The 26,083-nt window shown below is 42.1% G+C and overlaps 2 protein-coding genes across 5 annotated transcripts in view; one reads left to right on the top strand and one right to left on the bottom strand.

Annotated features, from left to right (window-relative positions):
* The window catches only part of SPIRE1 (spire-type actin nucleation factor 1), a 145,388-nt gene that overhangs the window by 110,150 nt on the left and 9,155 nt on the right, over positions 1-26,083 (top strand). For all 3 annotated transcript variants that reach the window (XM_010859062.1, XM_010859060.1, XM_010859061.1), the window contains exons 6-10: positions 3,098-3,184; positions 4,273-4,402; positions 15,789-15,961; positions 20,872-20,962; positions 25,148-25,290. In XM_010859062.1, coding sequence (XP_010857364.1) covers positions 3,098-3,184; positions 4,273-4,402; positions 15,789-15,961; positions 20,872-20,962; positions 25,148-25,290 — 624 coding nt within the window. The remainder of the gene's footprint in view (positions 1-3,097; positions 3,185-4,272; positions 4,403-15,788; positions 15,962-20,871; positions 20,963-25,147; positions 25,291-26,083) is intronic.
* The window catches only part of SLMO1 (slowmo homolog 1 (Drosophila)), a 73,246-nt gene continuing 60,341 nt past the window's right edge, over positions 13,179-26,083 (bottom strand). For both annotated transcript variants that reach the window (XM_010859052.1, XM_010859051.1), the window contains one exon: positions 13,179-13,421. In XM_010859052.1, the coding sequence (XP_010857354.1) occupies positions 13,243-13,421 (179 nt within the window). In that variant the 3' untranslated portion in view covers positions 13,179-13,242. The remainder of the gene's footprint in view (positions 13,422-26,083) is intronic.

Here is a 26,083-nt window from a genome sequence, read left to right on the forward strand (position 1 = left end):
GTATTGGTGTTTTTCTTTCTGGCTTACTTCACTCTGTATAATAGGTTCCAGTTTCATCCATCTCATTAGAACTGATTCAAATGTATTCTTTTTAATGGCTGAGTAATACTCCACTGTGTATATGTACCACAGCTTTCTTATCCATTCATCTGCTGATGGGCATCTGGGTTGCTTCCATGTCCTGGCTATTATAAACAGTGCTGTGATGAACATTGGGGTACACGTGTCTCTTTCCCTTCTGGTTTCCTCAGTGTGTATGCCCAGCAGTGGGATTGCTGGATCATAAGGCAGTTCTATTTCCAGTTTTTTAAGGAATCTCCACACTGTTCTCCATAGTGGCTGTACTAGTTTGCATTCCCACCAACAGTGCAAGAGAGTTCCCTTCTCTCCACACCCTCTCCAGCATTTATTGCTTGTAGACTTATGGATTGCAGCCATTCTGACTGGCGTGAAATGGTACCTCATAGGGGTTTTGATTTGCATTTCTTTGATAATGAGTGATGTTGAGCATCTTTTCATGTGTTTGTTAGCCATCTGTATGTCTTCTTTGGAGAAATGTCTATTTAGTTCTTTGGCCCATTTTTTGGAACTCCAATACTTTGGCCATCTGATGCGTAGAACTAACTCATTTGAAAAGACCCTGATGCTGGGAAAGATTGAAGGCAGGAGAAGGGGACGACAGAGGATAAGATGGTTGGATGGCATCACCAACACAATGGACCAAAAATAAATAAAGATGTGTAGAAACTTAACATCTTTTATTTAGAAGTTACTTGTTTTTTTTAAGGCATTGTGACTCAAAAGTAAGATCAAGTTATATAACTGTCTTATTTGCTTATAGGTCTACAGTGTGTGTTCATTCTAGAAGTTATTTATCCTTACAGCTCAGATAACTTGTTTCAGAATGTATTAAAAAATAATCTCACTGACCCAGTAGCAGAGTGGAATTTGCGCACTTTCCCTCCTCCCTATATGGAATAAGACTGACTCACATCTGCACTGGCCTGCCGTTTCTCTCATGAGCACTGACACAACACTGGATAACTGGGATCAAGGATCCAGCTTCTGACTAGTGAAGACACTGACATTACTGTGTTGTTTGGGGACTGGAACTTACAACTTTGGCCCTATTTCAAGCATTTTCTTCCTCAACCCTGCTGTTGTGATAGAAAGGACATTAAAATCAAGTGAAAAATAGCTGGAAAGATACGTATTATTCTGTTCAGGAGTACAAAAAAAACTTCTGATTAAGTTGTTCATACAAGGTTTAAAGAAAAAAATCATGTAACCTGAGGTCCATGGGTAAAGAGTGGTGCTTTGGCAGGCCTTCAGTTCCACTGCTGGTGTACAGGCCTCCTTACACCAGGGACTAGCAATCCCAAGTTAGCTTGGTTCAGGTGGCTTTCACTTCTGACTCTTACATGGGGCATCCAGTCCTTACTGGGGCTGGTGGGGTGGGCACAGGGAAGAGGGCCCTGGATGTCAGGAGGCTTGTCATACACCTGAGTAGTCACATTTGCAAGGTGGGTACTGGGTCTGGAGCAGCAGTTCAGGTCCTTGTTTTTTTCTTTAGTCAGCTATATTTCTCACTTCAGTTCAGTCACTCAGTCATGTCTGACTCTTTGCAACCCCATGGACTGCAGCATGCCAGGCCTGCCTGTCCATCACCAACTCCCAGAATTTACTCAAACTCATGTCCATTGAGTCAGTGATGCCAACCAACCATCTCATCCTCTGTCATCCCCTTCTCCTCCTCCCTTCAGTCTTTCCCAGCATCAGGGTATTTCTCAGCTGACACAAGAATAGTGACATTAACAGAAAATAATACAAGAGTATACAGCTACAATAAAAAATTAACAGTTGACTAATGACCATGATCAATTAAAATGTATTTAAGACTGGGAGACACATAAGAAAATTGTTCCTGCCCAGAAATCTTACAGTTCAGATAAGAAAATACTTTTAAAAAATTTGACCAAATTTTATGATAATTATAAAATTTTACATGACATTTCCAATAATGAATTGTGAAGCTTAAAGAAACCTTTCTAACCTGTCCAAAAAAAATGAAAATCAGCCATAGGTGATAGAGGATTAAACTGATTATCTTTTTTCCCTCCAATAAAATTGATGTATTATACAATTATTAGAATATGATAAGATAAAAGAGTGGGTCACCAAAGTAGAGGGGAAGGTACAGAGGCTTTCCAGGCAATTCATTAATCAAAGCAGCATGCTCATTTTCTGATCTTTGAGAAGTTTAAAGTGTTTACCAGTTTTTAAAATGTATAATTTGTTAACATATGTTTTTCATCATTTATGAGAAGCACAACAGAAAATGTGTATCAGGACTGTCTGTGTTTTCATGTGAGACTGGGAAATAAGTATGACTGACAGTCACAACTGTGCCTCCTGGGTGGGTCAGATTGTGAGTTTACTAAGGTGGGATTTTGTGGATTTCTGGAGTTTTCTTAAATTTCTTAAAAAATCTTTGTGACATGTTGCTTTAAAAAGAGATAAAGCAGGAGTCAGACAGACCAGGACTCTGCCAAACTCTGCTTCTTACCAGTTCTATTGATGTAGCAGACACCTTCCTTGACCTGAACCTGAATTCTGCCTACAGAACATGAACTGTCCCCAGCCCTTCCCCTTAATTTGTATTCCAAAACTTTGTACAAGGATGAAAACAAGAGGTGAAAGACTTTCTAAATTATATAATAATTAAGCATAGTATTATTTATTCCATTCATATTCATAATTTTAGAAAGTTTTTGTTGAAAGCATGTATCTTACATATAATTTCCCAGAATAGTAGAACTGCAGTGTGCTTGGCATTTCTTCAGTCCTACAGTTGTTTTTGCTCTGAATTGCTCAGCCGTTTACTCTCCATTTTATTGATTTGAAATTTGTCCTTGGTGGAGCCAGATTCCACTGTAGTGGCTTTGAAGTGATGTGTGTGGATGTGTGTGCCCAGAAGCTTGTACAGACAGTCCTGTCATCACATGATGTATGTGGACGTGTGTGGATGTGTGTGCCCAGGCGCTTGTACAGGCAGTCCTGTCGTCACATGGATCTTCTGCTTTCTGTCTCCTTTCAGGTGAATGGTGATATTCCCCCTCGGTTAAAAAAAAGTGCTCATGAAATCATCCTGGACTTCATCCGATCAAGGCCTCCTTTAAATCCAGTATGTGATCTGACACCTCCCCATGGCTGGCATACATGTGGCAACATGTTCCCCCCACAGCCCGTGCCACAGAACACAGCTCCTGGAGGACTGTTGACGCTGAGCTTTTCTCTCTGATTGTGAAGCCTGACTGTGAACACAATGCCACATAGCTTCCGTGTGCACTGCTGCCCTGTACTTAAGGGTACAGACACCTCACCTTGGTTACAGGAAACCCACACTGCTGCCTCCCCTTTCGCAGTAGCCATGGTCCTCTGTTCGTGGGGTTCTTTCTGGAGACCCTGGGTCAGGGTGTTCTGATCAGGTCTGAGTGTTGGTTTGTGTTTCCTCTGCTCTCCGCTTACCTCCCCTGGCTCCACAGCCAGCACTCACCAGGGCCTCTCAAACCCCTTGTATGTTCAGTAACTTCAGTAACTAGAAAGAAAGGATATTTCCTTCTTAGTCTGTATACATTTAAAACATAGTTAATCATTCCTCTTATAGATCTTTCTATAAGGGAAAGAGGCCACGTAGGAAATGGTTTTAGGAGGGCAGGTTGTGTAGAGCAGAGAGCATGGAGTCACAGCCCGGCTCTGCACACCCACGCACGGTGTGGTGATCTCACGTTTTTTAGCAAATTCATCTTTTTGAGCAAGTTCATCAGCCTTGCCAAGCCTTTATTTCCTCAGCTGCACACTGAAATGAATGATCTAAGAAGATTGTTACGACTTAACTCAAAAACGTTACGTTCAAAAACAATAATAGAGATGACATACTGCTTGCATTGCAGCAGCTTGCCTGTCATGGTAGAGTGTAGGGAGCATGACAGCAGTTCAGTTGCTTAGTCGTGTCCGAGTCTTTGTGACCCCATGGACTGCAGCACACCATGACAATAGTTGGAGCACAACTGACTCGTTAGTGTGGCCTGAGTTCATGTGCCTGAACCACTGTGCCATCCAGTCATCTTCTTATGGCTTGAAAACTCTTTTATCAAGCAGTGTGGCAGTCAGTAAAATATAATTTCATAATACTGTGTTGTATGAGTAGACCTCAGTAAGAATTATTTAAGGATAACTACTCCAGCTCTAGCTATTAACTTTTTTCCCAAGGCCTCAGCCAGAAAACTGAAACCTACTCCACCACGGCCCCGGAGCCTCCACGAAAGAATCCTGGAAGAGATCAAGGCTGAGAGGAAGCTGCGGCCTGTGTCCCCCGAGGAGACCAGACGCAGCAGGCTCGGTGAGTCCCAGGCAGGAGAGTCGCCCACCCTGGAAACACACTTGCCTCACTCCTCTCCCTCCCTGTCTCTCCTTCTCCCCCCAACACACACACTCTTACAAGTGACATTCATTCTCGAAATAACATGGAGTAAGAAGTTCCTCCCTGAGATGCCAAGTGTAAGGGCACCTAACTGCAGCGTGGGCGGAGCTCTGCAGATCCCGGATGTGGTTTTAGGACAGCCCTTCGCCTCTTTGATCTCCCATTCCTTGGTTGGCAGGAGGAGGATACAGACTCCTCCACATGTTCATGTGACTTCCATGTAAGAATGAATCAAATAGGATACTTTATAAATGGTAGTACACACATGGATAAGTTACTACATTTTAGAAATAGAAATAATAGATACATCGTTTCCATTGTCTTAATTATGGTTTAAACTTATGTGTTATGTGATGAGGGACTACTCTACTGATAGCACTTATTACTAAACTTCCTTTATAGTTATTTTATGTTTTTTATAAGCACACACTGATTTTCATTTAGAGCAAGACCATATTATGACATGTAAACAGCTCTCTTCCAGTTTGTAAAATGAAAGATTCCCAAGATATTCAGGGAGATAGCGTCTGGCGGCACCTGCCTGGGAAAGGAGCTGGTGCCAAGATCCTGCCTCCTGGTTTCTCTTCCCATCTCTTCCCTCCCCCACGCCCACTGGGGCCTCAGGTTGCTACTATGGCTCCTCCTCCTTGAGCAGCCACACACTCCCCTTGGTGTGTTTCTGATTTCCTTGGCTCCCACCCTGCATACAGGCTTCTCTGAAAGTTCAGACCCACATGTGCAGCCAGCCATCACTGGGCAGGACCTCCTCCCCCAACTTGCAGGACAAGCCCCACCACAGGTGACCTTACCTGCTTTTCCCAAAAACTGTCTGCCACTGCTCCCATCTCAAAGCCCAGGGCCAAGAGTGCAGTGTCCCCCGTGACTGGGTCCAGCAGCCAAGCCCTTGATCTGACTGCTTCTGATCTTCAGGGTCCTCCTCTCCTCTGAGCCAGGTCTCCCCTCCTCTGTCTGCTCAATTGCATCAGCTCTGGTGGCTCCCCCACCTCCTGTGACTCTCGGTCACTGTGTGGTGATGCTCTCTGTCTGCCGCTGGGCCGTGGCCACAGGGCCCACTTCCGAATTGCTAGCTGCTGTGTCCCTGTCTGCACTATAGGTAACAGCAATGGAAAGTGCTTCCCGAGGTGCTAAAGCAGTAGAATAGCTTCCCTGGCCAGAGCTGGAGAGTGAGGAGAGGCCAGGTGTGTATATCCCTGTTGATTTTATGCCAGTGAGTGTTTCCCTTTAAAATGATTAAAACAAATCCATACAAGCATTTATATAGTATTGAGCCAAAACTGCACAGGATGTAAGTGGAAAGTTCTTATCCTGGGAGTCCCTGAATGAGCCTGAGGAAGGTCTGTGCCTCCGTGCAGTGTAACACATTTGTACATATTTCCCAGAGGGCATGTGTGTGTGGGCGGTCCATAGTTTTCCCCAGATTTCTAAAGAGTGCACAGTCTCAAGGAGCAAGAACCACTGTGGAAATGTAAGGAGATGGTATTATGGAATGTCAGCTTAAGACAAGATTGTAAAAGAATTACTGTGTCTTAAGATGGAATAATAGGGTAATAGGAAATATTTAACAGAACTATAAGATAAAATCCACATATTACCATGAGAAAAGTAAGCTTCACGCTTTACAAGAGTAAATTCCAGTGGAAGCACCAGTGAGACAGAGGAGCAGGACATAAAGGGCCAAGTGATGGGATGGTGCTTTCCACACAAGTGCTCTGAACCTGGGGTGAGGGGCGAACAGGTAGGAGTCCTGCCCACAGGCACTGACCGGAGAACATCCTCGGCAGGGGTGCCTGTGAGCCCTGACAGCAGCCAGTCAGGTGTGCCGTGCGGCCAGGGGCCGAGTGTGCGGGAGACCGGCAGTCCTTGTGGGCAGCAAAGGGACACTGCATGTGGTGTCAAATGCCCTCATTGTATACATGTTCTTCTGTTTCTCTTAAACAAATTAGATGCTAGCTAACAGGAAACCTGCTTTAGAATAATTAAATACCAATTTTGTATTTAGTATGTCTTTTGTTTTATCCTTATGAATTAGTGTTTCACAACAACCAGAATTGAGTTGTTGTCGAAAGTGATTGTTCTGTGAGAGTCTTACTTTTAAAATTGATCTTGAACCTTAACTAGAAAATAAGAAATTGGGCTCTTCTCATTCTGCTGATCTACATTGGTTCTTACTACACAATTTCACTTAGAGAAGTTTGGATAAAATTGACAGGATTATCTTGAAGAAAAGAAGTGAAAGTGTTAATCACTCAGTCATGTGCAACTCTTTGCAACCCCATGGACTGTAGCCCACCAGGCTCCTCTGTCCATGGGATTCTCCAGGCAGGAATCCTGGAGTGAGTTGCCTTTTCCTTCTCCAGGGGATTTTCCTGACCCAGGGATCGAATCTGAGACTCCTGCGTGGCAGGTAGATTCTTTACCATCTGAGCCCATCCTGAAGAAGTTTCCCTAAATAGTTTTATAACCTTTCCTCTCCTTGTAATTGCAAGTAGAAACCCACTATCTAGAAATTGGGCAAATGTTTAAAGAATAGACGCGCCCCATGATTTCAGCAGCAGCAGTGCGCTGTGACGGGGCTCGAGCGTCATGTGGTGCACACAGGAACTGCATCCTCACACGGGATAGTGGCAGCAGGAGTGTCTTCCTGCGTGGGTGAATGTGACCCACCGCGTGGTCTATGAGGATGTGATGACCAACGTGTGTCCAAGTTGTCTTATATGTGTCCCTATTATTTTACAGGCTAGTTCCATATTGTTTTCCTATTAAGTCTGAATTTACTGTTCTTGTGCATCAGTCTTTGTTCACAACTGATCATTTTCTTTTTTCCTAACACTTTTCTGACATCTCATACTATATTGAGATTTGAGGTTGTAAATGGTTCCTTTAACATTTGCCAAAAACATATGAAGAGACTTCATTCTGTTACATATGGCAATTAGAACTCTACAGTTCTACATCTGCCTCAGAAACGTGAGGACCTTCGGGTCTGCCCGCTTCTGACTGCACAGGCACCTGTCCTCCCTGATGGTGGTGGGGTGGGGTAGGAGGGATGGAGCTGGTAAGAGCTTGGGACTGCAGTGAAAATGGGTAATTTTCACTCTTACAAATACCCAAATTCTTTTATCAGCTTTATTGAGATATAATTTACCTACCATAAAATTCACCCGTTCAATGTTTTTTAATGTATATAATAAAATTTTTAAAACAAATGACTTCCAACAGGAAATAAGTAAGTTTATTCTTAAGAAATTCCATTTGTTTAACTGTTACTAGGTGCACTGCTCTGAGCACCTTTTTATTTGGTATGGAATTGTTTAATTTTTCTAACAGTCCCTTGAAATAGGTACCATTATTCCCATTTTACACTTGAAGTAATGGAAGCACAGAGAGGTTAAGTACCTTGCCCAGAATCACACTGCATGTAAGGGGCAGAGATGAGGTTCAAACTCAGGCTCTCTGGCTCCTGAGGCCTTGCTTTAAGTGCCAGGTCTAAGGGCCTACAGTGGAGAATTAGTGACGCTTTGTGATGCTGGTAGTGCCTGAATGAGATTTTTACAAGATGTTTGACCTGTATGCAGAGAGCCAACTTCTCATCCTGAAATAAATTAAGAATACGTTTGTTCTTAAATTTTAAGATTTTGTATATTCCCTAAAAGCATGTTTTAAAACATGGCTCGTTTTTTCTTTTGAACTCTTTTATATTTAAGTAAAAAGTCCTTGTGATTCTAAACTGTTTTTATCTTTATCATGCTTTCGTTCTTAAGATGTTCTTAAAAAGCTGTTTTTTTCTTTTATTGTTACTCCATTTCAAGTCTTAGTGATATAGTTAAAACTAAGATGCCATATTGCAGATAGTTTCTCGCTGCCTTCTGCCTTAAAAGTATGGAGTGTGCCACTGCAGGTCTTGAAGCCTCCTCCCTTTTTTGTCCTCCCTGTAAAGCCTAACATCTGAATTACTTTCCTTTTATTGTTTGTTTTCTTTTTTCAGCAACGCGGCCTCTTAGCATGTCTTACAGTTTTGACTTGTCAGGTAAAGCACTTTCACACCTGACGCGGGTTTTGTGGTCTCTGTGAAATACATTTCATTCATCTCCTTGTTCAAACATGTCAGAAAAGAAAATTGAAAGGCTTCTAAGCTGTGGTCAGTCATATAAAACAGACTTTCTTTGAAAATGGTTTAAAAAAATAAAACTGTAATAAATCTGTTGCTTCTCAAGGGCCTGTGGAAGAACCCTGATGGTTGTGGTTGTGAAATGTGCTGCCCATTACACCCAGTCTCATAAAGCAGTGGAGAGTCTAAGAGAACTCTGCCTTCAGAGCCTAGAAACAAGAAAGAGTTTTGACACTTGTTACTCTTTGAAGCATTCAGTTATTCATGCAGCTAAACTTGGAAGTGTCAGCTGCTTCCGAAGACGAGTGCTCCACAGTTGGGGGATGAGAGCCAGTCGTATACCCGGGGCTTCTGTACATGGGGCCTCATCATGCTGGTGGTGTGCTGGTTAAGAGACTTTGGTTGTAAAACACAATCATGTGTCCTGGGTTTGCAGTACAAGTTTAGAGCCCTTCCGTTTAGACAGGGATTAATGGTGAAACAAGTAACTATTCATGGCAAAATTTGATCTGTAAAATCAGCCCCTTTTTAAATTGAGTTTTTAAACTGTATATGAGTGAATTTTCAAAGCCAACTTAGTCCCAAATTAAAATGTTTTGCACATTAGAATTTTGGAGTTTGGAAGCTGCTGCTTTCAATGTGAAATGAGATAAGACATTGGTACTAGTATTTCCTTCCAGAATTTGTGTGTGCCATGAAATTGTTGGCATATCTTACACACAAATTCATATTTAAAGAACCTGAGAGTTCTAGTATCATGTTCTGTCTGAATATTTGCTGAACATCTTCCAACTGCAAAACTAGTTCCCATCTGCTTTTTAAATTTCTGTATATTTGTGGTTCCCTTAGGCATGACTAATATTTCCCTCTCAAGAAACTAAAATACATCAGTCTTCACTTACTACTTCTGACTGACCACTGAAGAGCTTGTTCTGTTTTCTTTATCCATTTGACAATTTTTATTTTATCAACCATTTGCAGAGTAACTTTGTAAACAAAAAAAAATTGATCTGGAAAATAAACTCAGCAGTGTTTGAGAACATGTGTTACTGCTAATCTCCCAAAGTTGGCAGTCCATATTAAGATCTGTCTCTTCTAAATACCTATTAAAGATGGTCCTCCCCAGTGGACTCTGGGAGTAGCCGGCTCCCGAAACACCCTGACTGTAGGCACAGGTGGCTGCCCTGGACTGTCTGCATGCCCACACATGTGTAATTGTATGTAGGTATGTTTGTGTCATACCAGTTATATGATATTTTCCTGTGCTGGGAAGAAAATTCTTGGTGCTGAGCCTCCTTGATGTGAAGGAGCAACAGGAATTTTGATTTGCTATCACTGCTTGCCATTTGATTTGCCATCACTGCTTATCATTTGCCATAATCTATTTTGTACCTTAATGTACTTTGTAGTTTTCACATGCTTCATTTTCTGTTTCTTGTGTTTTCATGTTTTTATTGTGACCTGTTGACTAATCAATAATGTTCCAAATTATAAATGGAAAAGATTGATCCATTCTTCTGACCTAAATACAAGAGCTGGAATGTGTTTCTAATTTAAGTTGAGACATTAGCAAACTAAGGAGTAAATATTTAAATATGTAGTATAGATAATGCACGCTAAAATAAGACAGAATTGATATGTGTCCTACACTTAGGTATGTTTTAGAAATACTAATCCTTAGTGGAAATCTTAATCCATCAACCTTAAGGTAAGTATAATTTATTTTTCTGATGCAAATAAATATACAGTCTGTATTTCAGTCATATTTCCTCCAACTAAATAAGGCAGCAGCAGCTGGGTGTATCTAATAGACATAATTATTACACTACGTAAAATAGAAGTTATTATGTATTTAATACTGTGGTTATGCGTTTTATATTCTGAACCTAAGGCATGTGACTTCTAAAGCTATATCTAGCATCTTGAATAGTTTGCTTACTTATAAATATCAGAAATTGTCTTATGTAGAAGAAGTATAAAATCTTATCCAAGGGTTTGGTTTTCTCATCAGATACATTGAAGTAATAAGGATTTATTCATTTGAATGGAAAGTATAGTCAAACTGCTTAAAAATACCTCTTAAAAGTATGTTTAGCCAGAGCTTTTACAAATATGCAGTGTTAGAGAAGATCACATGTACTTAGTCTTACATATGGAGATCACCCTGAAGCTTGACTGACATAATGTGTTTTTCTATTAATTCCATTTATCTCAAAGCTTTGACCTTAGTATGAGGTTTATTTCAGTAGTTGGAGTCACCAAGCTCAAATACAGTTATGAACCTCAGCAAGGTCTCCAGGCAGAGAGAGAACTGTCAGGTAATTTCTCAGATCCCTGTGTTGAGAATGAAAGTAGCTCATGGCAGCCACAAACCTTCAGGGTAGGCATTACCCTCACAACTTTACCAGACTTAAGTGACACCAGTACTGTTCAAACTTTTAAAATCTACCATGTGTGTGTGGTAGTCTCTCAGTCGTGTCTGACTGTGTGACCCCATGGACTGTAGCTTGCCAGGCTCCTCTGTCTATGGAATTCTCCAGGCAGGAATACTGGAGTGGGTTACCATTCCCTTCTCGGGGATCTTCCCAACCCAGGGGTCTAACCCCAATCTCCCATATTATAGGCAGATCCTTTATCATCTCAGCCACCAGGAAGCCCAAATCTACTATCAGTTCAGTTCAGTCGCTCAGTCGTATCTGGCTCTTTGCGACCCCATGAATCGCAGCACACCAGGCCTCTCTGTCCATCACCAACTCCCGGAGTTCACTCAGACTCACGTCCATCAAGTCAGTGATGCCATCCAGCCATCTCCTCCTCTGTTGTCCCCTTCTCCTCCTGCCCCCAATCCCTCCCAGCATCAGTCTTTTCCAGTGAGTCAACTCTTCACATGAGGTGGCCAAAGTACTGGAGTTTCAGCTTTAGCATCATTCCTGCCAAAGAAATCCCAGGGCTGATCTCCTTCAGAATGGACTGGTTGGATCTCCTTGCAGTCCAAGGGACTCTCAAGTCTTCTCCAACACCACAGTTCAAAAGCATCAATTTCTTTGGCACTCAGCTTTCTTCACAGTCCAACTCTCACATCCATACATGACCACTGGATAACCATAGCTTTGACTAGACGGACCTTTGTTGGCAAAGTAATGTCTCTGCTTTTCAATATGCTATCTAGGTTGGTCATAACTTTCCTTCCAAGGAGTAAGCATCTTTTAATTTCATGGCTGCAATCACCATCTGCAGTGATTTTGGAGCCCCAAAAAATAAAGTTTGACACTGTTTCCACTGTTTCCCCATCTATTTCCCATGAAGTGATGGGACCAGATGCCATGATCTTTGTCTTCTGAATGTTGAGCTTTAAGCCAACTTTTTCACTCTCCTCTTTCACTTTCATCAAGAGGCTTTTGAGTTCCTCTTCACTTTCTGCCATAAGGGTGGTGTCATCTGCATATCTGAGGTTATTGATATTTCTCCCGGCAATCTTGATTCCAGCTTGTGCTTCTTCCAGCCCAGCGTTTCTCATGATGTACTCTGTATATAAGTTAAATAAGCAGGGTGACAGTATACAGCCTTGACGAACTCCTTTTCCTATTTGGAACCAGTCTGTTGTTCCATGTCCAGTTCTAACTGTTGCTTCCTGACCTGCATATAGGTTTCTCAAGAGGCAGGTTAGGTGGTCTGGTGTTCCCATCTCTTTCAGAATTTTCCACAGTTTATTGTGACCCACACAGTCAAAGGCTTTGGCATAGTCCATAACGCAGAAATAGATGTTTTTCTGGAACTCTCTTGCTTTTTCCATGATCCAGTGGATGTTGGCAATTTGATCTCTGGTTCCTCTGCCTTTTCTAAAACCAGCTTGAACATCTGAAAATTTACGGTTCACATATTGCTGAAGCCGGCTTGGAGAATTTTGAGCATTACTTGACTAGCGTGTGAGATGATACAAATAGCTGTGAAAAGAAGAGAAGCAAAAAGCAAAGGAGAAAAGGAAAGATATAAGCATCTGAGCGCAGAGTTCCAAAGAATAGCAAGGAGAGATAAGGAAGCCTTCCTCAGGGATCAATGCAAAGAAGTAGAGGAAGACAATAAAATGGGAAAGACTAGAGATCTCTTCAAGAAAATTAGAGATACCAAGGGAACATTTCATGCAAAGATGGGCTCGATAAAGGACAGAAATGATATGGACCTAACAGAAGCAGAAGATATTAAGAAGAGGTGGCGAGAATACACAGAAGAACTGTACAAAAAAGATCTTCACGGCCAAGATAATAACGATGGTATGATCACTCATCTAGAGCCAGACATCCTGGAATGTGAAGTCAAGTGGGCCTTACGAAGCATCACTATGAACAAAGCTAGTGGAGGTGATGGAATTCCAGTTGAGCTATTTCAAACCCTGAAAGATGATGCTGTGAAAGTGCTGTACTCAGTATGCCAGCAAATTTGGAAAACTCAGCAGTGGCCAAAGGACTAGAAAAGGTCAGTTTTCATTCCAATCCCAAAGAAAGGCAATGCCAAAGAATGCTCAAACTACCGTGCAAATCTACTATAAATGACTTTAAAAATTTTCTTAAGTAAAAGCATCCATAAAATCATGTATCTTATGTAGTAATTACATTTTTTTCTGAAACATTAACTATATAATCATTAGAACTGTTGTGATGTCCCTCCTCGCTCCACTGGGGATTTCGCCCTGGGAGCCTGGACTGTGAGCACCACCCCGGGGACGCTCACCCCTCCAGCAGAGCTGCGGCTGGAGCATGGAGAGCCAGGCTGCAGGAGAGGCCTTCTGCTGAAGCACAGGAAGCACAGGCCCTGGAAGAAGTATATGGAGAGTGCATGCTGTGGAATACAAATTTTCAGAATATACTTCAAGATCAGTTTTAAACATTGTGTTTTTTTCCTTCACTAGGAATTAAGCAGTTAGCCCAGTCATTTTCTCTCTTCTCTCTTGAGAGCTTTCCTGGTACTCCTGTGAGTGTGGCAGCCTGTAGTTCTCTTCCAATGAAAGGTCTGTTGAAGGGTTTTAAGCTTTACAGTTTGTGTGAAAACCTGCTGCTTCTTCCTCTTTGTCCCCTTCAGCACACTCCTCCCCCAATTAAACATTTTTTCTAGCTGCTTAATACCTGGAGAGGTGATAACAAAGTTAACTTGTGCGTTGTCAGATTTTCTACTGAACACTTTATGTAAAATGATAAATGATTGACAGGTCTGTCTCCTTCTCTTCCTCATTCCTTTCCTCTGCTCACTCAAACCCTTCCTTCTCGTTCACAAGGACAGTTCTAGTTCTGGCCTTCTTGAGCTCTAAAATCAGGCAGAAATTGTAAATATTAAGTTAAATATACATCATTTATAATAAATAGTTTATATAATTCTTTTAAATCATGTCAAGGAAGGCTGTACTAGAGTACACTTTCTGAATGTTACCTGGAAGCCCACGTCTTCCACTTGAAGCCTGTGAATATTATACAGTGGGGGAGCTACTGTAAACAGAACCTTATATTTTATGTTAACTTCAGGTACAACGCTTCCTGCCAGAAATGAGCAGTAGCCATGTCTTTTCAGTGCTCAGTACACTCTTCACCTCTGACTCATCAGGGGAGTTTCACACACTGCTCCACGGCTATGGGCATACTGGAACTGCTTTTTCTCATTTTTAAATACTCTAGTAGTTAGTTATTAAAAGTATTAGTTATTGAAACACTGAAGAAATTTATCTCCACTTGCACTGGAAGATTACAGGCTTTTGGAACTGGTTCTGCCAAGGCTCCTCTGTCAGCTCTGCTGAGTTGGCCGTGAGCGGCTGAGTCACACTGAGCCTTAGTCCACTCGCTCACAAGTGGAGATAAAAGTCAGTGTTAATAATTGCTAACATTTATTGTGTGCCACCTTTATTACACACACTATTAAGTGTTTTATATGCAGTTGTTGACTTATGTAATCCTCACAGCAAGCCCACTTCTGCTGTTAGCCCTATTTAACAGATGAGGACTGAATTTGCTGTAATTGCTCAAGGTCAGACAAGTAGCAGCGGAGTTAGACTCTGAATCCGAACTGTCCTCGCCCTGCTGTTCTGTGTGCTCTAAGCCCTACACTCCCTACACAGTAGCTTGTGCTGTGCTACGTACGCTACGCTACGTAACATTCGCACTGTGCTCTTGCCCTGTGCTCACACCCTCTGGTCTCCCTCCTGTGCTCTCTGTATAATCTGCAGTCTGTACTCCCAACTCCGTGCTCTGCACTCCATGCCCTGTCCTGGACACACACTCTGCTCTGTGCTCCCAGCCCTGTGTCTCTGTAGTCTAGTCTGTGCTCCACACTCCGTGGGCTCACACCCTCTGTGCCGTGTGCTCTCTGCTGTGGCCTCTCCCCCCTGTCCTCTATAGTCTATATAGTCTGTACTCTGCACTCCGTGCTCTGCACTGTGGGCTCGCACCCTCTGTGCCGTGTGCTCTCTGCTCTGGCCTCTCCCTGCTGTCCTCTATAGTCTATATAGTCTATACTCTGCACTCCGTGCTCTGCACTGTGGGCTTGCACCCTCTGTGCCGTGTGCTCTCTGCTCTGGTCTCTCACCCCCTGTCTTTTATAATCTACAGTCTGTACTCCGCACTTCGTGCTCTGTATCCTGCTCCCACACTTCTTTCACTGCCTTTCCATCCACATTTGAGCTTGGGATAATCTATATTAGCTTTATCATAAGGAGTGTATCCCAGATTCTGTGTGTTCATGTTTATATGTGTATAGATAATTGACTGTTTTTATTTTAGACTCAAACCGCCCTCAGTCTTGCAGCCCCATGCTGGAGGCTTGTGTACACCGTCACTTCCATCAGTCCATCACTCACTCTTCAGAGGCTCAAGGGAACTCGAGCCTCCCTGGGCCTCTGGGAAGTAAAGCAACTGGAGTTGGTTTTCTGTAGGATTTCCCCCAGTTCTAAATTTTAATCTACACATATAGTGAATATATAGTTATTCATGGAAAGGTTTCCTTTATTTGAGTGTGACAGTTAATGTCAAATACACATGTGTTATATGCCCAGGTGTTACTGCGTGTGGCCTCTGTGCTGTCTGCATGACGTAGGAATGCCTTTCAGCTCAGTGCAGGCGCTTGAAGACTCCTTTTGGTCCACTGACCACCTTTCTGTGCTTAGGGAAAGGTCAGCTTTTGCCTTTCTTTCCCCAGAGGTGACAACCGCTGAATCTCCCAAGAATGTTGCAGAATCATCCATGGTGAATGGAGGTGTGGCGTCACAGCCCAGAGAAGGTGGGTCAGGAGCCGCCCAGCAGGTGCCTGTGCCGCGGAAGAAACTCCTCAAAGCCCCGACTCTGGCTGAGCTGGACAGCTCCGACTCAGAGGTGAGGCCCATGCCTGTTCAGGGTCAGCCTCCATGGGCCCTTGTGTTGCTGCAGCCACTGCTTGCCCTCCTCCTAGTTTTCAGCCAGTACAATTGAGTCACTCAGTCATGTCCAACTCTTTGTGATCCCTTGGACTGCAGCACACTAGGCTTCCTTGTCCATCACCAACTCCTGGAGCCTGCTCAAACTCATGTCAATTGAGTCGGTGATGCCATCCAACCATCTCATCCTCTGTCTTCCTTTTCTCCTGCCTTCAATCTTTCCCAGCATCAGGGTCTTTCCAGTGGATCAGTTCTTCACATCAGGTGGCCAAAGTATTGGAGCTTCAGCATCAGGTCTTCTAATGAATATTCAGGACTGATTTCCTTTAGGATTGACTGTTTGATCTCCTTGCGGTCCAAGGGACTCTCAAGAGTCGTCTCCAGCTCTCACATCCATACATGACTACTGGGAAGACCATAGCTTTGAGTATCTGGAACTTTGAGTATCTGGAGCAGTGTAATCTCTCTGCTTTTTAATATGCTGTCTGGGTTGGTCATCGGAGAAGGCATTGGCACCCGACTCCAGTACTCTTGCCTGGAAGAGGAGCCTGGTAGGCTTCAGTCCTTGGGATCACTGAGTCGGACACAACTGAGCAACTTCACTTTCTCTTTTTACTTTCATGCATTGGAGAAGGAAATGGCAACCCACTCCAGTGTTCTTGCCTGGAGAATCCCAGGGACGAAGGGGCCTGGTGGGCTGCCGTCTATGGGGTTGCACAGAGTCGGACACGACTGACATGACTTAGCAGCAGCAGCTGGGAACAAGTGTCTTCTAATTTCATGGCTGCAGTCACCATCTGCAGTGATTTTGGAGCCCAAGAAAATAAAGTCTGTCACTGTTTCCACCGTTTCCCCATCTATTTGCCATGATGTGATGGGACCGGAAGCCATGATCTTAGTTTTTTGAATGTTGTGTTTTAAGCCACCTTTTTTACTCGCCTCTTTCACCTTCATCAAGAGGCTCTCTTCAATTTCTGCCATTAAAGTTGGTGTCATTTGCATATCAGAGGTTGTTGATATTTCTCCCCGAAATCTTGATTCCAGCTTGTGCTTCATCCAGCCTCTCATTTTGCGTGCTGTACTCTGCATATAAGTTTAATAAGCAGGGTGACAATATACAGCCTTGATATACTCCTTTCCCAATTTGGAACCAGTCTGTTGTTCCATGTCCAGTTCTAACTATTGCTGCTTGACCTGCACACAGGTTTCTCATGAGGCAGGTAAGGTGGTCTGGTATTCTCATGTCTTTAAAGAATTTTCCACAGTTTGTTGTGATCCACACAGTCAAAGGGTTTAGCATAGTCAATGAAGCAGATGATATTCTGGAATTCTCTTGCTTTTTCTGTGATCAGTGGATGTTGGGCAGTTTGATTTCTGGTTCCTCTGCCTTTTCTAAATCCACCTGAAAGTTCTCAGTTCACGTACTGTTGAAGCCTAGCTTGGAGGATTTTGAGCATTACCTTGCCAGTACGTGAAATGAGTGCAGATGTGTGGTAGTTTGAACATTCTTTGGCATTGCTCTTCTTTGGGATTGGAATGAAAAGTGACCTGTGGCCACTACTGAGTTTTTCAAATTTGCTGGCATATTGAGTGCACACAGAAAGGTTTTGTTTTTGAACTAAGACTGTTAAAAAGTAAATTATAGAGACAGATCTAAAACCCAAATCTAAGCCCAAAATCTTCATATCTCATAAACTTTCTAGTATTCCAACTAGCAGTATATGAGAATGCCTAAATGAAAGTAATTTAAACTGGAAAGGGGCTTAGAAATTGTGTTCAGCATCATTACTTTGCAGTAAGAACACAGCTTAGTAGAGGTAGAGGCTCAGTTTACAAAGTCAGACAACAGAAAAGTAACAGAATCCCCGCCAAACTATGAATAGACCTCCCAGCACCAGGTCTGCTTCCACTGCTGTTTTTTTCTTTTCTCAAAATTCTTAATCTCAATGGGTTTTTTTGGTCTGTCTTTAATAATCTCTACTAGCCCGACCCAGGTAACATTGTAAAAGTCAAGATAAGCTTTGATTGGCACTATATCAAAGCTTTCAGTAGGGAAGCGAAGCTCAGGAGCTGTATCTGTGCCTTAACTGGGCATCTTGTCAAAAGGAGATTTTCCTTCCTGCCCAGTGAGTTCGGTGCCCAGGCTTGTATCTGAGATGACTCTGGTGGCCTCAGGGACAGCCTCACCCTGGGAGCACAGCTGTGGGACTTCTGACAGTGATAGGGACTTCTGACATTGGTGAGTGTCAAAGACTAGTGTAATGCTGCTGTGAATAATGGAGTGCATGTATCTTTTTGAATTAGTGTTTTTGTTTTTTTCAGATACATACCCAGGAGTGGAATTGCTGGGCCATATGGTAGTTCTGCTTTTAGTTTTTTGAGAAACCTCCGTACTATTCTCCACAGTGGCTGCAGTGATTTACATTCCCGCAAACAGTGTACAAGTGTTCCCACTTCTCCACATCCTCTCCAACATTTATTGTTTATGTTTTTTTGTTTTGTTTTTGATGATAGCTGTTCTGACAGGTGTGAGGTGATAGCTCCTTGTGGTGTTGATTAGAATTTCCCTGGTAGTTAGCAGTGTTGAGCATCTTTTCATGTACCATGTTGGCCATTTGCATTTCCTGTTTGGAAGAATGTCTGTTCGGTTCTTCTGCCCATTTTTTAATTGTTTTTTCTTGATGTTGAATAAGATGAACTGTTTAAGTCCTATTTATTTATTTTTGCTTTTATTTCCTATTTTAGGAGATGGATCCAATAAAATATTGCTACAATTTATGTCAGTGAGTGTCCTCCTTATATTTTCCTCTGGGAGTTTTATGGTATCCGGTTTTACAGTTAGGTCTTTAATCCACTTTGAGTTTATTTTTTAATGGTAGGATTAGTTTTCAAGTAGTCTGAAAGTGGATCAGCTCCCTCAGGTGGGCAGGCAGAAGCAGGGAGCCGTCCACGGCTTCTGGGAGAAAATCCCAAGAAGCGCTGAGCCACACCCCTCCCCCCAGCAATCCCATGTCCACCCTGCCTGCCCAGGGCGGGATCCTCACTGCTCTCAGGGGAAGCGTTTCAGACCCTTGGGAAGGAGGGAGGCTGCGCAGCATGGACATGCCTTAGTAAAGTCAGCTGTAACAGTGGTTCTGGGAAGGTTGGTTGAAGGATGTACAGTGGGGATGGTTTCTGCTGTTTGAATCAGGAGCTCCCACCTCATAACTGCTGAGAAGTCCTGTGTGTGACTTTTTCTTTTTGAGATACTCATAGCTTTTACTTCCTTTTGACCTGCCAGAAGCAGGAGATAAGCTAGTTCTCACTGACTTTTCTGGAGACGTGTACGATGTCCTGTGCATGACCTTTGGGTGAGGCTTGGCTGATGTCGCCTGGTTTGTTCTTGGCAGTGAGCACCAGGAGGAGGTGACCACTCAGACCATCCTTGTGTGGGCTCTGTGGTCTCCACGGCTTTTTTCTTCTGTTCCTTGACTAGGTCCTTTGTAGTGGGGCTTGTTCGAAACTAATGCTTTCCACACTAAGTAGGTCAGAAAGGATTTTCACTATTTGTCTCACATGATCATAGATTAATATATTAACCTAACTTTCTTCTATATTTAAAAATATTTAGCAGTTTTCTCTATGTATTATGGAATTGAGTTGTCTTCCAGTTAATATATATCTCATGTCACATAGTAAGTAGTAAATTTTTCATGAATAAATATTGTACTTCACTTTGGTATAAGTTCAGTTCAGTTCAGTCGCTCAGTTGTGTCTGACTCTTTGCGACCCCATGAATCGCAGCACACCAGGCCTCCCTGTCTATCACCATCTCCCAGAGTTCACTCAAACTCAGTCCATCGAGTCGGTGATGCCATCCAGCCATCTCATCCTCTGTCGTCCGCTTTTCCTCCTGCCCCCAATCCCTCCCAGCATCAGAGTCTTTTCCAATGAGTCAACTCTTCACATGAGGTGGCCAAAGTACTAGAGTTTGAGCTTTAGCATCATTCCTTCCAAAGAACACCCAGGGCTGATCTCCTTCAGAATGGACTGGTTGGATCTCCTTGCAGTCCAAGGGACTCTCAAGAGTCTTCTCCAACACCACAGTTCAAAAGCATCAATTCTTTGGCACTCAGCTTTCTTCACAGTCCAACTCTCACATCCATACATGACCACTGGAAAAACCATAGCCTTGACTAGACGGATCTTTGTTGGCAAAGTAATGTCTCTGCTTTTCAATATGCTATCTAGGTTGGTCATAACTTTGCTTCCAAGGAGTAAGCATCTTTTAATTTCATGGCTGCAGTCACCATCTGCAGTGATTTATAGTCTAAAACAAATTAAGAAGGTCTCTTCTCACAAGTAACAGGAATTTAAATTTTGACACAGTGTAGACATATTTCTCATAAATATGTTTTCATTCATTCAACAAATATTTATGCATTACTTAGTAAGGGATGGACTTGGTAGTAGGTAACAACAGTGAACAAAACACATCTACCTCTGTAGGGGTAGTAAGTCTGTTAGTTTTTTAAATGTGTTAAATACTTGACTGATGATGTTAATCACCATTTGTTGTGTGCCAGGTGATGTGTTAAGCATTTTAAATGTGTTCTCAGATTTGTCCTTGTAGTAATCCTATTGAAATTATGAAACTGAAATAAGAAACTTGCTCTATGTCACATCACTCTAATGAGGAACAAAGCCGGGGCACACACCCAGATATGTCTAATTTTAGATCCCTTCTAGTTTGTCTCCAGCTTGCTTTGAACCTTGGACATTAAAATGTGGTGCCTCAGTTTACCTCTTATGAGTGAACACTGTTAATGAGCATGAGAGCACTAGTGTCTAAGAAATCTGTGTCTCCCCCTTGCCCTGTGTCTTTTTCAGGAGGAGACCCTGCCCAGGTCTGCCAGCAGCAGCAGTGCATCTCCCTCCTTCCTGGAAGACCCCTTCCTGGAGACCGTGTCCACAAGGAAGAGTGAGTATTTGTGGTACAGAGAACCAGTGTCAGATGCCTTAAAAAAAACATGTTTAACCTAGGAAAGGAAATCCCAAAGTGCCTTGTTGTCATTTGGGGTAACTAGTTAAAGAACCAACCCTGGATTTGCCCTGGTCAGGAGCAGAAATAATCATTTTTTTCCTGGAATAACATAAGATAGGGCTAAACTGTAATTGGGTCTCAGGTTCTCAACTTACAATAAATCAGTCACCTTTAGGTTTACATATGATAGCTGTAGGGAGTAGGTCAGCCTATGTGTACTTTTTAGAATTACCTCATTATCTAAATTTAAGCCAGAAGCCCTGAATAATCACACTTGTTATCATTCTTGCTACACACACACAAATATACCCCCACACACCCTTGCCCCTTACCCATGTACAAGTATGGATAATAAAAACACCTTTATAACTCTTCAGGTAATGGGTTCTAATATAGAATGTAAAATGAAATCATTTTGAAAAGTACTGTTGGCCATCTTTTTGAAAATACTTATTTGGCTGTGTTGGGTCTTCCCTGGGGCGTGTGGGGTCTCCATGGCGTCATGTGGGATCTTTCCCTGAGGTGCAGCTGTCTAGTTGTAGTGTGTGGGCTTAATTGCTCCAACGGATGGGATCTTAACTTCCCAAACCAGGTATTGAACCTGTGTCCGTGGCATTACAAGGCAAATTCTTCACCAGTGGACCACGAGGGAAGCCACAGTTTTGGTAATCTTTTCATTTGTAAGATTAATATAAAGGGTTAAAAATTCTATATTAGCGGGGAGGATTCTGGGAAGCTGGCAGAGTAGCAGGCACTGTGTAGTCATCTTCCCACCTAGACAGTAACTGCAGTGGCAGAATCTGTCTGATATATTCGGAATGCTAGAATCTGTTGAATGCTTACAACTTCCAGGGGAAGATGGTGAATTGTGGTTAACTTCAGTAGATTTCAGCTCTTAGTGAGTGGCAGCCATTCATTCCCCTGTCCCCGTCCATGTGACAGTCAGCTGTGTGCCGTTCCTGAAGCAGCTTGCACACAGCTGGCGGGGCCAAGACAGACAAAATGACCTGGCCCTCCAGATCTTGGGGCTCTGTGTTCTGGTCACTGCTTCTGATATCAGAGGTGCAGACAGAGGTAGACGGCTGTTGCTGAGCTGTTGTCAGCTTCCCCCTCCCCCCTCCATATCTCCAGGGAATATGCGAGAATTGGAAAGTGACCATGAATGCCCAGGGAATGGCTCATCAAGGACCTGAGGAGATGTTAAGTTTACATCAGGCTGATCTTCAAAGATCAGCCTTCAACAATAAGAGAAACAGTGACTAGGGACAGTAAGAAAACTCCGCAAACTCTGGGGAAGGGTAGAATCTAATTTCCAGAGTTATCACATTGATAAATTCAAATGTCCAGTGTTCAACAAAAAATCACAAGGCACATAAAAAAACAGGAAAGTATGGCTCATTCAGAAGAAAAAATAAGTCAACAGAAACTGTCCCAGAGCAAAAGGGAGGTTTATTTCTATAAGCATTTATGTTAAAAACAAGACTTGTGTTGAAAAACAGTATTTCAACAGGTAGTTGCACAGTAAATGTTCTGCTTTTAAAAACAAGAATGATGTCAAATCAAATATATATATATATAATTTGCAAATATCTTCTTTTGTTTTCGGTGTTATCTTTTCACTTTCTTTTTTTAACTTTTTATTTTGTATTGGGGTATAGCGGATTAACAGTATTGTGACAGTTTCAGGTGAACAGTACAGGAGCTCGGCCATCCATATGCATGTATCCATTCTCCCCCAAACTCCTCTTCCATCCAGGCTGCCACATAACATTGAGGAGAGGTCCATAGCACTCTGAAGCTTTCAATTGGAACATTTAGTCCATTTCCATTTAAAGCAATGATTAATATTTGTGCATGTGTGCTTAGTTGCTCAGTCATATCTTACTCTGCAGTCCCATAGACTGTAGCCCACCGGGCTCCCCTGTCCATGGAATTGTCTAAGCAAAAATACTGGGGTGGGTTGCCATTCCCTTCTCCAGGGTATCTTCCCAACCCAGAGATCAAACCCAGGTCTCCTGTATTGCAGGCAGATTTTTTACAGGCCGAGCTACCAAGAAAGCCTGTTTTTGGTATTTATTGATATTAATAGGTATGTATGTACTGCCATTTTGTTCATTGTTTTGTGGTTGTTTTTATTTCCTTTTATTCCAAGAAAAAAGAAATCTTTTTCCTTGATGACTATCTTTAGTGTTATGTGGAGTCCTTTCTCTTTTCTGTGTATGTATCTGTTATATAGACTTTTGGTTTGTGGTTACCAGACAGGTGAATATTTTAAGTTGATGACCTCTTACATTTAAACACATGATGCTAAAGCTGAAACTCCAGTACTTTGGCCACCTCATGTGAAGAGTTGACTCATTGGAAAAGACTCTGATGCTGGGAGGGATTGGGGGCAGGAGGAGAAGGGGACGACAGAGGATGAGATGGCTGGATGGCATCACTGACTCAATGGACTGAGTTTGAGTGAACTCCGGGAGTTGGTGGTGGACAGGGAGGCCTGGCGTGCTGTGATTCAGACACGACTGAGCGACTGAACTGAACTGAACAGTACTACATTTTTACCCTGCCACACACATTTTGTTTTTAATAATCACATTTTACATTTTTATTTATATTTTTAGCCCTTTAGACCAATTTATTTTATATCCATTTAATATATCATCTGGGACTTCCCATGGTCCAGTGGCTAAGACTCTGTACTCCCAAATGCAGGGGGCCCAGGTTTGATCCCTGGTCAAGGAACTAAATCCCACATGCCGCAACTAAGACCTAGCTCAGCCAAATAAATAAATAATAAATATTAAAATATATATGTAACATCCAACAAAGTACAATAAAGTTTATAACCGGGTGCATAACAAGGTAACTGTAAACAATTTAATACCACTGAATTGTATGTTTTAAAATGGTATAATTGGTAAATTTTTACAATGTACAGTTGGGTAAGATGGTAAATATTATGTATATCTTACTGCAATTATTTAAAATTTTACTAAGAAAAAACAGAGTATCTTTAGTATATTGACTTCATTTTTCGTACATGTACATGTGGACGTTTCAGTGGTTAAAATTCTTCAAATAGTATTTTGATTTACTTAAACAGATTACATCAAAAACAACAGGAGCTGACCTTGGTTATTATCTGTAATTGGTATTTGACCAGACCCATTAAATATTATAGAGACTCCATTAAATCACATGATGGATTTCTGTACCTTTTCTTGATTGAGGGAAGTATATTCTGATTTTTTTTAGTGATTTATTGCTAGGACAGTCCAAGTAGATGGTCATCTCTTCCTCACTGTGCTGACTTTCACTTTTCCTCACCTTCTTACTGCGCAGAGGGTGGGAGGAAGGACAGACAGACAGACAGCAGAGTTCTGTGATGTCCTCCTGTGTTTCCACAATGTGAATCAGAGCCTGAAACATTGCCCCTTTAAACTCTGTCCCCAGATATTCCTAGACAGAGGAGCAGTGTCATATGTAGTATTAACATTGAAGCTGAAACTTAATTTTTTTAAATAAAGCTTGATTTAAACTAAGGATAAAATGTCTTGATACACATCAAGAAGAAAGAGTTTTCATATTTTATCTTTTAAAAGGAAGGTATAAACTTGACAATTTTGGTATGACTTGACACAAACAATACATAATTTTCACATGCTTTTAAAATAAAGCCCAAGATCTATTCTTTGAATTCTTTGCCCTTGAAATTGTTTATTAAATACAAGTCTTTTGCCCAATTAAAAAAATTTTAAATAAAGCCTAAGACTCTTAATTGCAAAATTCTGTGGAAAATAACAGGATGGCATTTATATTATGAATCTGAGACTGCATTTATGTTGCATTTTATGCATGAATTTGAATATTGAACACTTTTTCCTTTTCCTTGCTATTTCAGTAGTAAGTTTATCTTGCAAAGATTATTCTGTAACAGTCTTCCAGGGTCCCCTTGTGGCCTCCAGTCCTAATGTATCAGTCCGACAAAATCAGCACTCCATCTTTGAATGCAGTTTGTCACATATGGCAGAGGGTTTTCTGTTAGAAATTTGAAACCTAAGTTGCTTTTTTTTTTCTTTTATAAGAGAACTGATTTCAGTTTGGTTCATCCTGTTTCTTCAGACCCTCCCAAGTTCTTGCCCATATCCTCCACACCTCAGCCTGAGCGACGGCAGCCACCCCAGAGACGACATTCCATTGAGAAGGAAACACCCACTAATGTGAGACAGTTCCTGCCGGCATCCAGGCAGAGCTCCCGGTCTCTTGTAAGTAGCCCACAGACTATGCAGAGCAACTTGTAAGCAGTTAAGAGACCTGGAATCATTAGTTTCTTTGAGAAGCTTCCAGAAGCTAGAATGAACTTTATAATAACCTTATTTGTTGTTACTAGCTGAAGAAAACCAATCCTAAAAGTAACCAAGTGAAATCTGACATTCTTTGTTCATTTAAAGTACTTTTTTCCCCCTGAAACACTTACTTATGGTTGAAAGTATGGATATTTATTAAAGAAACACTTTTTTCCTTTCAAATGCCACTTAAAAATTGTTGAAACTAAACAGAAAACTTAGTGAAGTCTGACTACGGTAGACTCTTACTGAGGCAGATATCCAAAGGGAGAATTTTGATTCATAAAAATCCATTGTTCCTTGTTTTCAAGCATGTTTTGTGATACTGGAGTCACTGCAGCTGTTTGGATGGGTTGACAGTTTGCGCTGTTTTCCAGAGACGTCCAGGCTCACGTCATAGCTATTCACTTATCAGGCAGGGGATGTAGCCCACAAGGTCCTTCCAGGAAGAGGCAGCGGATCTGCCAGAGGAAACCTGCGAGGATTCTTTCTGTCCCACCTGACTTCCCAAATACCTACACTGTTGAGGTTAAACTTAAAATTAGCAGTGTAAAGACACTGTCAGATTAACTACAAGGAGTATTTGGCTGGTGCATGTGTGCTAAATTGCTTCAGTCATTTCAGACTCTTAGCGACCCCCATGGACTGTAGCCCACCAGGCTCCTCTGTCCATGGGATTCTCCAGGAAAGAATACTGGAGTGGGTTGCCATG

Source organism: Bison bison, unplaced genomic scaffold (genome assembly GCF_000754665.1).
Source record: "Bison bison bison isolate TAMUID 2011002044 unplaced genomic scaffold, Bison_UMD1.0 scf7180017864453, whole genome shotgun sequence".
Lineage (NCBI taxonomy): Eukaryota > Metazoa > Chordata > Mammalia > Artiodactyla > Bovidae > Bison > Bison bison.